The following is a 12,971-nucleotide window of genomic DNA, read 5'->3' on the forward strand; positions in this document are numbered from 1 at the left end:
GAGTGTAGAGTATATGTGTATCAAAATAGCCATGGATATGTACAGTTGTTATGTCCAAAAAAGGAAGATTCTGGAAACTCACCAGGGACGTTTCTAACTAACAGCAGGCCTGTGTGTTCATTTATCAAATGCCGGGAGGTGAGCTGTGCACAGGTAGTCTGGGGCCAAGTTGAGCACTGACCTTGAACCCTGGTGACCTAGTAGGTGGGGCTTCCCTCTACATGGGGTGGGAGGAGTTCGGTCACACCCCCGGGCACCCTGGCCACTGTCACAGTTACAACCCCCACAGCACTCCCACAGGAGAGGCTATCAGTCACGTGGGAGCAGCACCAAGGCTTCCCAAATGTAAATAAGGTTTCCCCAAACTCTCAGTCCAAGCAATGAGAAGTTCCTGCTGTCAAACCCTGAATCACCCCCAAAACTGTATATAAATCCTATCCAGGGAATAAAAGGTGTGCGAGAACTACTCTGTCATCTGAGAGCTTCTGTCATAAGAGCTGTCACACAAAATAAGAGGTCTGCTCTCCCAAAACACCACCAGCAAACTCTGCTGCAATCCTCCCTGGCTAGGCGACCTTTTGTCAGGTCTCAGCGGGGTCACTGGGGTACCCAAGAGGGTGGCATGTCAAAGACTGAGGTGGAAACAGTGACAGTGGCGACTTCCCCCGCCTGCTCACCCCCTCTCCGCTCTGCCAGAACTCTCGCACCTGGCAGGGACTCCACCCCATAGGCCCACAGTCAAATTGGAAGCTGATACAATTTCACCTTGAATAAATTTCATTAGTTTCCAAGTACCATGGGATGGAAGACCCTCCCCAGTCTCCACTACTGTGAAAATATAGACCTTCCCCGACTCCAAGGGAATTTGTGTAGGAGACTACTACTATGTTTAGATATTCTATTGGCCTCGTTGTGATAGAACATGGCCTGCATGGATGGGATGCCTCGGAGCCAAGCCTCCTTGCGCATGCGCACACGACATGCATTCTCTCACCCCTCTACTCACTCCTGCTCGTTCACCAATATGCCTGTGCTCATGGATCAAGCTCCTGGCCCCATATGAGGTGCCCATCTCCTCTTAGGGACCACTGTACTTAGTCTGAGAATCAAGATGAGCTCTGTTCCAATTGTATGGTGGAATTCAGTCAAACAAGGGTGATGTATATATCCAGAAAATACAAGAGATTTCTTTGGTTCCTTGGTAAATTAGAAAGGCACTTGCATCCATCCGAAAAGCTCTTCCCCACGCCCCCCCCCCCCCAGATCAGTGGAAACCCCAACCACTCTGTGTGTTCCTAGATTACCTTACTGAGACATAGTTTTGCACATCTTTGCCATTGCAAACTCTCTGCTGTACCTCTAGTCACACCAGCCTGCTAACTGAGCCCTCCAGGTTTTCTACCCTCTGAGTGTGTGTGTGTGCAGACCTTAGGCCCATAGTTCTCACAGTGGGAACTTCCTCCTCTGAACAGAGTTCACCAGTCTGGGTGTGGAGCATAGCACCTCTGACTCCTGAGGGAATGAATCATCTTGTCACCCACCTGCAAAAGGAAAGGAGTTGCTAACATCTCTAATTCACCATTTGACACAAGTGTTCTATAACAGTCCGAGGGTGGAGACAAAGACGCTGTTCCTCAGGACAGTCCGTATGAGTTCATATGCAATATGAGGTTTTTTGCAATATGCTCAGTTCCCAATGCAGACATTCAAATTAAAAGGGGGAAGGACTGAACTCAGGAATTTGTGTTCTTTTTTACTTCTCTTTATATTTAAAATGAGTTTAGTAACTTCTAACCACATCAGCTGTCTTTCAAAAGCTACAGAATTTTATTCCGGAGCAACCTTCCAATTTTGTGAATAGCGGTTAAATAAGATGTAGACTTAAAACCAGTAGCTCTTGGAAGTTTGGGTGATGAAAAAGGCTGTTGATGTAAGATCACATGACTCACTTCCCTCAGGGATTGCTACCAAATTCCAGGGGGCAGTGAGTTATGAGTCTCTCTTCCAGGAGTTCGACGCTGAGACACGACTCCGTCCTATCTCTATGGGACCCAGAGAACACACTGTGTTCCTGGGAATAGGAAGGACACAGGAACACATTGTCTGCATCCTCACATCCAGTGTGCCAGGCAGCAGGAGAGGTGGGGGAGGGGAGTGTTTGTTTTAGTATTCTTTAAAAATTAAAGCTCATTAAATGCATTCAATTATTTAAAAGAATTAAAAATTAAAAATAATTCCAGATTTAAAATTGATTTGTAATAAGCTTTCATATCAGAAAACCACCGACATGGGAGAGCAAATCTTGATCATCGTATAGTTTGTGAACTTGCCTGCCACAGTGATGGCACCTGCGACACACACAGGAAGTGCAGAGGAAGGAAAAGAGCCCTTCCTTCAGACCCAGATGTGGAGGGTAGCCTGTAGTCGGAAATGAGAACAGGGGATGCTGCCAGTCTTGTGCTCTTTCCAGCTGTGGTCCATTTGCACATGGCTATGTTGTTGATACTGTTGACAAAAGGAAGCCAGAATACAGCTTGTGATTCCCTGGCAAGGGGCAGCTTGCTAACAGGCTGCCCTCACGGAGCCAGGCAGAGCATATCAAATCCCCATGAAGTCAGCTAGCAGCGTCTTTCATTCGTCACTGTGGGCTGTCAGGCTGCGAAGAGCATTAACACGGGAGCCTTTCCAGAGAGCTCAGCAAGCTGCTCGTGTCAGGATGATGTCCACACTCCATCCAGACAGACCCACAATGCCCAGCCTCCTTCTTCCATTTCAGGCAACCGTGCCAGCCTCCCCACCCCCAACCCGTTTTTTCCAGCTCTCTGGATCTTAGCAGCAGGCTTGGCTGGAATAACAGGCCCCTTCCCTGCTTTGCTGAGGCTTCCTCTGCTAATTCACATGCTTGCATTGACGCACAGAGAGCCCCTAGGGTGCAGAATCCCCCGAGGACAGGACGTATGAATACCCAACTATCTAGCGGAGCCCCGCCCAGAGTGAAGCGGATCAGCCACTTTCAGACAGCCTTGGCAGTGGGGAGGAAGCTTCCACATGCACAGCCCTGTGCAAGCTGTGTCGCTGCTCTAGGCTTGTGAATAACAAGGAACTCAGGGTGGAGACCTGACTCTGGCAATAGTTTGTGGTGCCACTCTCGTCGGATGAGTTTACATCTGCTGAGTAGAAGATAGAGATCCCATTGGCTAAAACCGACGGCAGAAACCTGTATCTACTCCCTCCAAACACTCCGGGTATTACTATTACTTGGTATGACATAAAAAGCCAGAATATGAGATCAGCTCTCAAACATTCGGGCTGTGCACACAGCTCCGTTAACCATGAGCATGCTGCAGCCGCTAAACCACCCCTAGGACCTATTTTCTTATAAAAACCAAAGCACTGCACCCTCAAATGCTCCACCCTCCTCCTGCCCCTGGCAGCCGCCCTTCCCTTCTGTGTCATCAGAACAACAGCGCTGGAGAGCTGTTCACAGACACTGTGAGTCTCTTCACAGCACCTGGGCAGTAACACCCATGGCTTCCTGGAAGTCCAAAGTGAAAGTAAGGGATGGGTAATTACATATCTGTAATCCCAGCACTTGGGAGGCTGAAACAGGAGGCTTGTGGGGAGTTCAAAGCAAGGCCAGATGGGCCATAGACAGACCTTGCCTCAAAAGAAAAAAAAAATCTATTAAATCGAAACTAAAAAAATTACATTTGTGGGAAAAGGAGATTGAGAAGATAAGTGTAAGTGTGTTAACCTCTGCTGAAAAGATAGAGGTCAGCTCAGTGTCCAGACAGACAGACAGACGCTTAATGTTTTTTGTCATCTTCTGTTCCACTTATGTTCCAAAAGGCCTCATCCCAGAGTCCAGGGAGAAAAAGAACTCTACCTTGGCTCAGGCCCCAGCTTTCCCGCCTAGCAGTCCATCCTAAAATCCTGGGCAGGCCAAAGTCAGAAGGCAAGGGTGCAGAAGTGAGAGTCCTCCCTGGGACCTGCAGAAGACTTTGCCTTTGGCACAGAAGTTCTTACCTGCATCTGGCCCACTTTAGAATCCCAGCCTGGAGTCAGTCCCTTGAATATTTGTTCCATTCATAATGAACTTACTGGCCAAAGTCACAGAAACCCCTTCTATTGCACGTCAGAAGTTAGATATCTGGATGCCTTGTAAGGCCTAAAGAAAGAAAGGCCGGGATCTCCTTTGGGGGAGGAGGGTATGTATCTAAGGTTCACAGGCCACACTCACAGAGTTTCGTCTCACTGGGTAATTTACTACTAGTTTCTGCCGAAGCTCAGCAAACTTGAAAGGGCACCAACTGCTAACCACAGGGCTCTGGGCTGCAGCTGCCTCACTGTGGCTCCCCAGTGAGACTCAACACATCCCACAGGCTTGGGTAGGGAGACAGCCAGGCTGGAGCAGCAGCAGAGCTTAAAGCAATTTCCTTGCCTCTCGGTGACTGTCAGGATTGGGCTATTTGCGCATCCCTGTGCCCCGTTTCTTGTTTGGAAGGACATCGGCTCCCCAAGGTCATTTGGAAGCTGAAGCTAGGGATGGGGCAGTATCAGAACAGGCAGTGTCTGGACTCCTGAGCTCTGGTCTCCTGGTTACTAATGCTTCATTGCTTAACTATTGTGTGCCCAACATCCCTGCCACAAGATAGGCCTCATAAATATTTACACGCAACGTGTGTTGCGATGCTCAATTAATTGCAGCTGTGACGCACTTAGAGAGCCTCGGAGGAAAGGTGTGCGGAGAGGGCCCGGGGTTATTAAAGACACAAACAAGTCAGCTCACGGAAGCAGCTGCCTTTGGAGCTTTCCATGGCCCTGGGGCTTTTCAGACCAGATCCCAAATCTAGGGAAAAGTTACACCCAAGAGAACGCTGTCCAAGGGTGACGTTTGTGGCGATGCCAAGAACTTGTAATCAGAAAATGAACAAAGGCGAGCCCCAGTGACTTACCAAAGAGGAGAGGCATGTAATTATTCAAATGTGGCAGCCAGCTCGGGAACGAAACCTGAGCAATAAGGATGGAGTGTCAAATAGGAGAAGTGGGGTTGGAACACGGGTCCTTGTGGTGACACAGCGGGCAGCCACTTCATGCTCAATGGATAAAAACATAAGTTAATATGAATCAATACAAAACCGTCCAGAAAGCATCTGAGGAATGTGCAACCAGAGACTGAGAAAGCCCACACTCTGGCACTTTCCTTGGACCGGATAATTGTCTGTCCATGGAGATGTTCAGAGATGAGACTGAAATGCAAGAATGGATGGATTTTGCAATCTTGTTTACAATAGTCACAATGAGCCAGAACCTAAATCCTCTCCAAAAGGGCCACATGGCCAAAACAAAAATGTGTTTTTCAATAACACTGCATAATAAATATGTCACAAAGTCATCCTTCACACTCATAAAGATATCTAAATACCTATGTGTCTTACTGTGTGCATACAGCACCGAGGCAACCCTGAGAACTTGAGTTCCAAGCCCGGAACCCACTCAAAAAGCCTGGCGCTGTGACAGGCATCTGTAGTCGCCACCCTCCTAAAGTGAGATGAGAAGTGAAGACAAGAGCGTTGCCGGGCAGCTCCTAGCACAGGCCTTCCTAGAGCACGGGGCAGAGTTGTCCTCTGGTCCCTACGTATGTGCCATGGCATGGGAACAAACACACACACACACACACATACACTATTCACACATCCACAATAATAGATTGTTTTAATTTTAGATGTGTGCATGCATTCATACACATACACTTAGGAACATGGTATTGATTTTTTTTTCTTATATGTGTCTTCTATTTTCTATATCATCTCGACCAAAATGTTACCTCAAGCCTACAGGATATAAACATGGAGGCTTGCTCCATGATTGGTCTACACAGAGCGGGGCAGGTAATTGCTCTGAGGATAAAGTACTGACCTTGCAAGGGTAGAGACCTTAGTTCCATCCCACATAAGTAAGGAAAGAAAGAGAGAGGGGGGGAGGGAGGGAGGGAGGGAGGGAGGGAGGGAGGGAAGGAGGGAGAGAGGGAGGGAAGAAGGGAGAGAGGGAGGGAGGGAGGAAGGGAGGGGAGAGAGGGAGGGAAGGAAGAAGGGAGGGAGAGAGGCAAGGAGGGAGGGAGGGAGGAAGGGGATTGTTTTAATAAACAGAAGCAGTAGCACATGTCTATACTCCAGCACTGGGGAGAGAGGAATGAGATGACCCCTGGGGCTCACTGGCCACAGCCAAGCCTCCTTGGTGAGCTTTAGCCCAATGACAGATCCTACCTCCAAATGTCAAGGTGGACCAAGGAACAAGTTGAGCTGTCCTTTGACCTCCACATACATGCTCACACATGTGTACATATGCATACACAAGTGCAGCTATGTATGCATGGACACCCCTGCCTGTACACCTACATGGATAGGAACACACATGTCCAGTGTTCACAGAGTTAACCATGACACACATCTTTTGAGTGTGCATTGCTTTGGAGCCCATGATGAATTCAGTCGCCAGCCCTCATGTTTGTTCTCTTTCCTCTCCTAGGTCATGGCCACGCCCCAGCAGTGCCAAAGGTGAGTCATGAGTTCTGTGTCCTCTAAGTGATGAGATGACAGTCTGGTCCATTGGGCTTTCCCATCTATCCTTTTCTGAATTCCTTTCTTTGATGTACATGTGAAGGAGTGGTGACTGTCCCTCTCTGCCAGCCCTGTTGTCTGGGCCTCTATAGAGAAGCCTCAGACAGCTAGGGGATGCCCTTCACTAAGGGGACTGGTACTTGGACATTGACAACTGGAAGGCTAGAGCCCTTGACCTGGGCTCAGCTTGTCATACACTGGTGGCAGAACCTCAATAGGGTGCATCCCAAGAGGGAAAGTCCAAAGAACAGCAACTCAAGGGGCTAGGACAGAGGCTACAGGCTTCCTGTGGTCTAGCCTCAGACATCTGGAGCATCACTCCGATGTAGTTCTGAACTATGGGCAAGGTAAACGCATTAGCCTAGCTTTCAGAAAATGCACCCATCTCAGATGACTGTGTTTTCACCGACAAGAATGCCACCCAGTAACATGCATCAACTCCTTGCAGCGTTTTCCTCGAGCTGCCTCCGAGCACAGCTGGTCTGCCAGGCCCACAGATCTGTAGATGTGTGGGGAACCTGGTGCTCACACATTAGTTGTGCAGCCTTGGGCAGAGGGCTGCTTTCTGAGCCTAAGTTCCTTCCTCTATTAAAAATTAGGTGCAGATCTGAGCTATTCACTAACAAGCCAGTCAACTAAACTTTCTTACAGGTTTCTCTCCCACCCCTAAAATGGGTGAAATAGAAAAATAGGAGCCATGGTGGTGCATGCCTGTAATCCCAGCACTCTAGGAGGCAGAGGCAGGGGGATTTCTGAGTTGGAGGCCAGCATGGTCTACAGAGTGAGTTCCAGGACAGCGGGGCTATACAGAGAAACCCTGTCTCGAACAAAACAAATCCAAAAAAACAAAAAAGAAAAAAGAAAAAAAGAGAAAAGAAAAGGAAAGAAAGAAAGAAGGGGAAAGGAAAGGAAAGGAGAGGAGAGGAGAGGAGAGGAGAGGAGAGGAGAGGAGAGGAGAGGAGAGGAAAGGAAAGGAAAGGAAAGGAAAGGAAAGGAAAGGAAAGGAAAGGAAAGGAAAGGAAAGGAAAGAAAAGTAGGAAGTCCCATAGAAGTCAACTAACTAGAAAACTGGGACTTAGATGTGAGGCTCGGAATAAGAGAGAAAAGGAACACTGGGCTAGAAGAAATGTCAAAGGGTGGAGGCATCTTAGTGAGCTCTCTACCTGGTGTGGAGAGGTGCCTTGCAGGGCAGCTTGCAACATGCACCCTGCACCCTGCACCCTGCACCCTGCACCCTGCACCCTGCACCCTGCACCCTGCACCCTGCACCCTGCACCCAACCCGGGCTGCAACAGAGTAGCACAAAAGCCAAGTGCAGATCCAAAGTGCAGTGTGAGGATAACCAACAAAGGATGCCCAGCCCTTGCCCCTCCCCCAGTCTACCCAGGTACATTCCCCTCCAGGTCTGAATCCTCCAGCATGGATGCCATCAAACTGTTCTGGAGTCTTGGGTCTCAAATATGCAGTCCTCTCAACACCTTTCGTCCTCTCCCGTCCTCCACCGGAATCCTGGAGGAGACTAGAACAATCTAAGGGGCTTGGTCCAGAGCAATAAAGCTGTTTACTGGATGCATGAGCTGGTAACATGGAAGTCATGCCAATGTAGCTAGCTGTATAGAAACACACAAAAAAAGGAAAGAAGATGTTTAAGAAGTCAACTGAGATTTAGCAAAAACAATGGCCTGACCAGACATAGTTGCTGTCGCAGACCATTCAACTGTCTGAAACACTCTGACAGACTTGAAGTAACTAAGGACACATATGAAGGTTGACACCGGAGAATGGCCATCGCAAGACAGCCACACGTTTTTTGTGGTGCTTGCGTTTTCCCCTATGTTTTCGTTAAAAACACAGTAGGTCATCATGAGAGTGAATGCCTTGCAGCCATCTTAACTGTGGGAAGGCCATTCGTGCCGTGAAACTATTGACAGCTTGTTTGTGAAGGAGCAGGCAAGAAAAGAGTGTACACACAATGTGATCAGGGATACTGAAGCACACTGTGATGTGTGTGTGTGTGTGTGTGTGTGTGTGTGTCTCACAGGATATTCCCAATATGAAAAGATACATACTGCTGTGTGTGTCTATATCTGTGTGTGTGTGTAAGTATGTATATCACTGTGTGTGTGTTGTGTCTGTGTGTCTGTGGTTGTCTGTATGAGTGTCTGCATGTATCCCTCTATTTGTATCTGTGTGTCTCTGTAAGTATGTATCTGTGTGTGTGTCTCTATCCATCTGTCTGTCTGTCTGTCTGTCTGTCCATGGTTGTCTGTATGGGTATCTGTATGTATCTCTCTATTTATATCTGTATATCTCTGTAAGTATGTATCTGTGTGTATGTGTCTGTCTGTCTGTGGTTATCTGTATGGGTGTCCATATGTATCCCTCTATTTGTATCTGTGTGTCTCAGTGTAAGGATGTCTGCAATCAAATACTTATATCAGTTGTGTCAGTGAAGCAATATTGCTTCTCTTTTGCATGTCTGCAGCTTATAATTTCTTCCACAGAAACATACACTTTTATATAGTAAAAACCATCTATCAGAAGCTGAATGTTAGCGAAGTCCTCCACGGACAGACACATCGTGGGGTGTAATGGTAGGTCAAAGTAGCTGCCCCTCAGAGGCATGCATGGTGCTACATTGTCCAACAAGATGCACTTGTGAGTTATCTCCTTCCAGTGCCTATGGAATGAAATTGTGGACAAGTGACTGCCTTATTTAGAAAGTGTGTCCATCTGTCCTAAGCACCTATGGGCTTAGGGTTGAAAAGACAAGAAATTTCACTCTTCCCGAAACATTTGGGGTTTTTTCCTTCTAGTTTCCTAAAGTAACGAGTGTTAAAAGATGATATCCCTCTACTTTAAAAAGAAAAAGTAATAAAGATTTGTTTAAGACCAGTAGACAAATCAGGAACAAAATATATGGGCCTCCAGTGACCCCTGCTGGTCCATCCTATGCATTGCAGTATTAACCCTATTCTCCCAAGACTTCAGAAGAACACTAATGGACAGGAATAAATCAAGAAGACAGTTGAGCCAGAGCGAGACTCTCACCACGTTCCTGGAAGCACAAAACACAGTTTGTTGAGCTGCCTTCAAAATTCAATGTACTTTAGAATCACAGCAGAAGAGCCCACAGTCAACAGCCACCCTGGGGTTTATCCTCTGCCTGGCCTTTGCTGAAGCCAAGGAAGCATCGCTGCTGACAAGGGAGGTGCAGGGAGGTGCAGAATGTGCTTTAGAGAATCATTTGCTGAGATAAAAAGAAAAAGAAAAGAAAGCTCCTCGTTGGTGGTCCAGACAGCCACAGTGTTAGTCCAGGGCTCCTGAAGCGCTCCTAGGAGTGCAGGTGGGCTGCCTCTCCTTCCCACCCACTCCCTCGCCTGTCTAACCAGCCAGCCAGTTTTACCACTGATCCATATGTGATCTAATGGGACAGCCATAATAATAGAAAAATAAAACATTAAAGTATGACAGACCCAACCAAGCAATGTGCATTATAGATTAAGAGATTAAAAACTTAGACAAGGGAGTGATTTTCCAGGGGCTGCTGGTGAGAACGTTGGGTCTGTGCTCCGGTTTCCAGTGAGAGTTTCCTCTTGCTGTTTGGGATTTCTGAATTGCCAGTTCTTGGTACCAAAGTAAGGAGCTGTAGATGAGAAAATAAAACTAGGAGACCCAGAAAGCAAGCTCTCTCTCTCTCTCTCTCTCTCTCTCTCTCTCTCTCTCTCTCTCTCTCTCTCTCTCTCTCTCTCTCTCTCCTCTCTCATTCTCTCCCCTGCCCCCCCCCCAGGCATCTTATAAACTTGTGTAGCTTTAGCTATAGAATTGATTTCATTATATTCACATTTTAACTGGATAGGCTGGCAAGAAGACAGTAAAGAAGAACTCAAACCCACGAAAGCACTAGGGGTTATACAGCCAACAACTTTAACCTCAGTCTTTCAGCCCTTACAAAAGGGATCACCAGAAGTTAGCAGCCACTAAATCCCTGAGCTCCGCTGCCAAGGAGAAGCCAGCATGAGGAATCTCTGCAAAAGGTCAGCAGGGCAGTAGGCGTGGGCTGAGTGAGAAACTCCTGGCTGCGGCGGATTGAACTGAAGACAAACGCAGAAGACAGCACATTGCTAGTGGACACTGAGCCAAGGAGTCACGCACTGTCTAGAAGCTGTGATCTTCTACCTTGATAACATACACTAAAGCATCTCAGCAATCATATGGGATGTATACTGTCAAGCCATTCCACAGGGTAACATCAGTTAGCCACCGTTGAAAGTGAGGGCATCTGAGCCTGTGTGATCAGGAAGTGACAGGTGAGGGTTTGAACCTAAAACATCTCATTAGCCCCCACTGAAATGTATTTGCCCTTTCTCCCCACTTTGGTTAGGGACTCTACTGTGTTACTGGCAAACTCCAAAGCTCACATCTCCAAGGAGCTAAAACGTGAAAGGCTGCAAGCCACTTAAAAACTTCAACAGGGGCTCAGCCATGAGAAATAGTTGTTATATATTTCTTTTTACTTACATAAGGCAAATCCAGAAATAACCTGCCTAAGGCCTGTGGGTATCTCTGCTTCTGAGAGTCCTGGTGATTCCAAACAAGCCCCCGATCTTATTGTTCCCTCACTTGTGTTGGCCTGAACCCTATGAGCCCACAATAATGACGCCTGTGCCCCTCACAGCTAGAGGAAGATAAGGAAGTGAGTCACAACTTAAGAAAGACTCCTGGAAGCTGTGAGCTGATTCGTTGCCTAAATTACATTGAGCAGAACTTGGACTTGTGGCCACAGACAGCACCATATAGCCAGCAACCCAGCAGACCTCAAGTGACAAGTAGATCCAAGATCCCAGAAGCCTTTGCTGTGGCACATTCAGAGATTTACAGAGGCCATCTCTGAGCCTTTGGTTTTCAAGACATATCTGGTTAAGTCTAACCAGTAGCCTGTGGCTCTGGAGTCAACCCAAAACATTGTACCCTTCTCCAATCACCTGACTCTCCCATAACAAAAATAAAAACAGAAGCCTTTTTATTTTATTTTATTTTTTTGATAAGGAGCCTGTCTGAGACCTGTTAATAGCCCTGCTTCCTGAGGGAAGAGACAGCTTTAAAGCTCTGTGGGCCTCCCATTTTATTTATTATATAAGCATATCCTGTCGGGGGACCTGCTTATAACATCCTCATTAGTAGCTATCTCCATGGCAACCAACCAGGATAACTTAGAAGATGGACCAGTCTTGCAGCTCCAGATACCTGTGCTTCCAGGAAGGCCTACATGTGAACAGAATCTGAGTCTCTACATCCAACTTGACGGACTGCCTGGCATCATACAAAGACAGTAACTTCTCCATCATTGGTTCTCAGAAGTTCAGATTGAAAGAATGGCATCATGGAAACTTGTACAAAAAGTAGACCACGTTCCAGAGGTTTACAGAGGGCCCTTCCTGCCGCCGCTCAATCTCTGTCCGCGTCTTTTCTTTCATTTCTCATTGTTTAAACACCTGATCTACACCCCGTGTGCCATGGACAGTGGAGCTCACCTTGAAAGGTGCTTGTCATGTGCCTTCGTCATCACTGCTTCTGCTTCTGGAAGCAAGAGGTCAAGAGGTCAATCATGGAAGGTGAAGTAGTTGACCTCTGCAGACCCCTGGGCCTTACATCACACAAATTCATCTTCACGTCCCTCTTAAAAATAACTTGCAAAGGAATGTTCTCTGTTAAAGGATGTTCTTGAAGGGCGCACAGAGGTCAGGGGTTGCCTGGAGCTGATCAGGGCCTGTGGGTGATGAGTAACTCCCCTGTGGCACTTGTCATGTCTGGGAGCCAATATAGAAGATTACTAAACAACTTCCTTCCTCTATTATTTTCTTCTATAAGCCAGCTGTGTTACTTTCGGCGACTGGTACAAAGTACTTGAGACAATTAAGAGGAGAAAGGTTTGTCTGGGCTCTTAGTTTCAGAGAGTTCAGTACTTGGTCAGTTGTCTCTGTTGCTCTAGATCAATGGCAAGAAGGATCTTCACAACGGGAGCACATTGTGAATCAAAGTTACTTGCCTCGTGTCAGCAGGGAAGCAAAGAAAGAAACGATGGGGGGGGCTAGGTCCCCAAATCCCTTCCAAGGGCATGTGTCCAATGGCATATGTTCTAGGCCTCACCTCATAAAGATTTCACCAACACACACAAAACACACACACACACACACACACACACCATAAGCACTCACACTCTAAACAACAGGATCAGTCAATGCTTGCATCCCTATAGTGGAAATCGATCTGGGGCCTGGCTAGAGGAAGGGTGAAATCCAAGTTCATCTAGCAGTGGAGGAGGCCATGCTCTATGTACTTGAGATCCTG

At 47.3% G+C, this 12,971-nt stretch overlaps 1 protein-coding gene across 1 annotated transcript in view; it reads left to right on the forward strand.

Moving 5' to 3' along the window:
• The window catches only part of Clnk (cytokine dependent hematopoietic cell linker), a 186,501-nt gene that overhangs the window by 92,195 nt on the left and 81,335 nt on the right, over positions 1-12,971 (forward strand). Inside the window, exon 4 of the mRNA XM_052199334.1 lies at positions 6,529-6,557. Within this exon, the coding sequence (XP_052055294.1) occupies positions 6,529-6,557 (29 nt within the window). The remainder of the gene's footprint in view (positions 1-6,528; positions 6,558-12,971) is intronic.

Source organism: Apodemus sylvaticus, chromosome 11, assembly GCF_947179515.1.
Source record: "Apodemus sylvaticus chromosome 11, mApoSyl1.1, whole genome shotgun sequence".
In the NCBI taxonomy this organism is placed as follows: domain Eukaryota; kingdom Metazoa; phylum Chordata; class Mammalia; order Rodentia; family Muridae; genus Apodemus; species Apodemus sylvaticus.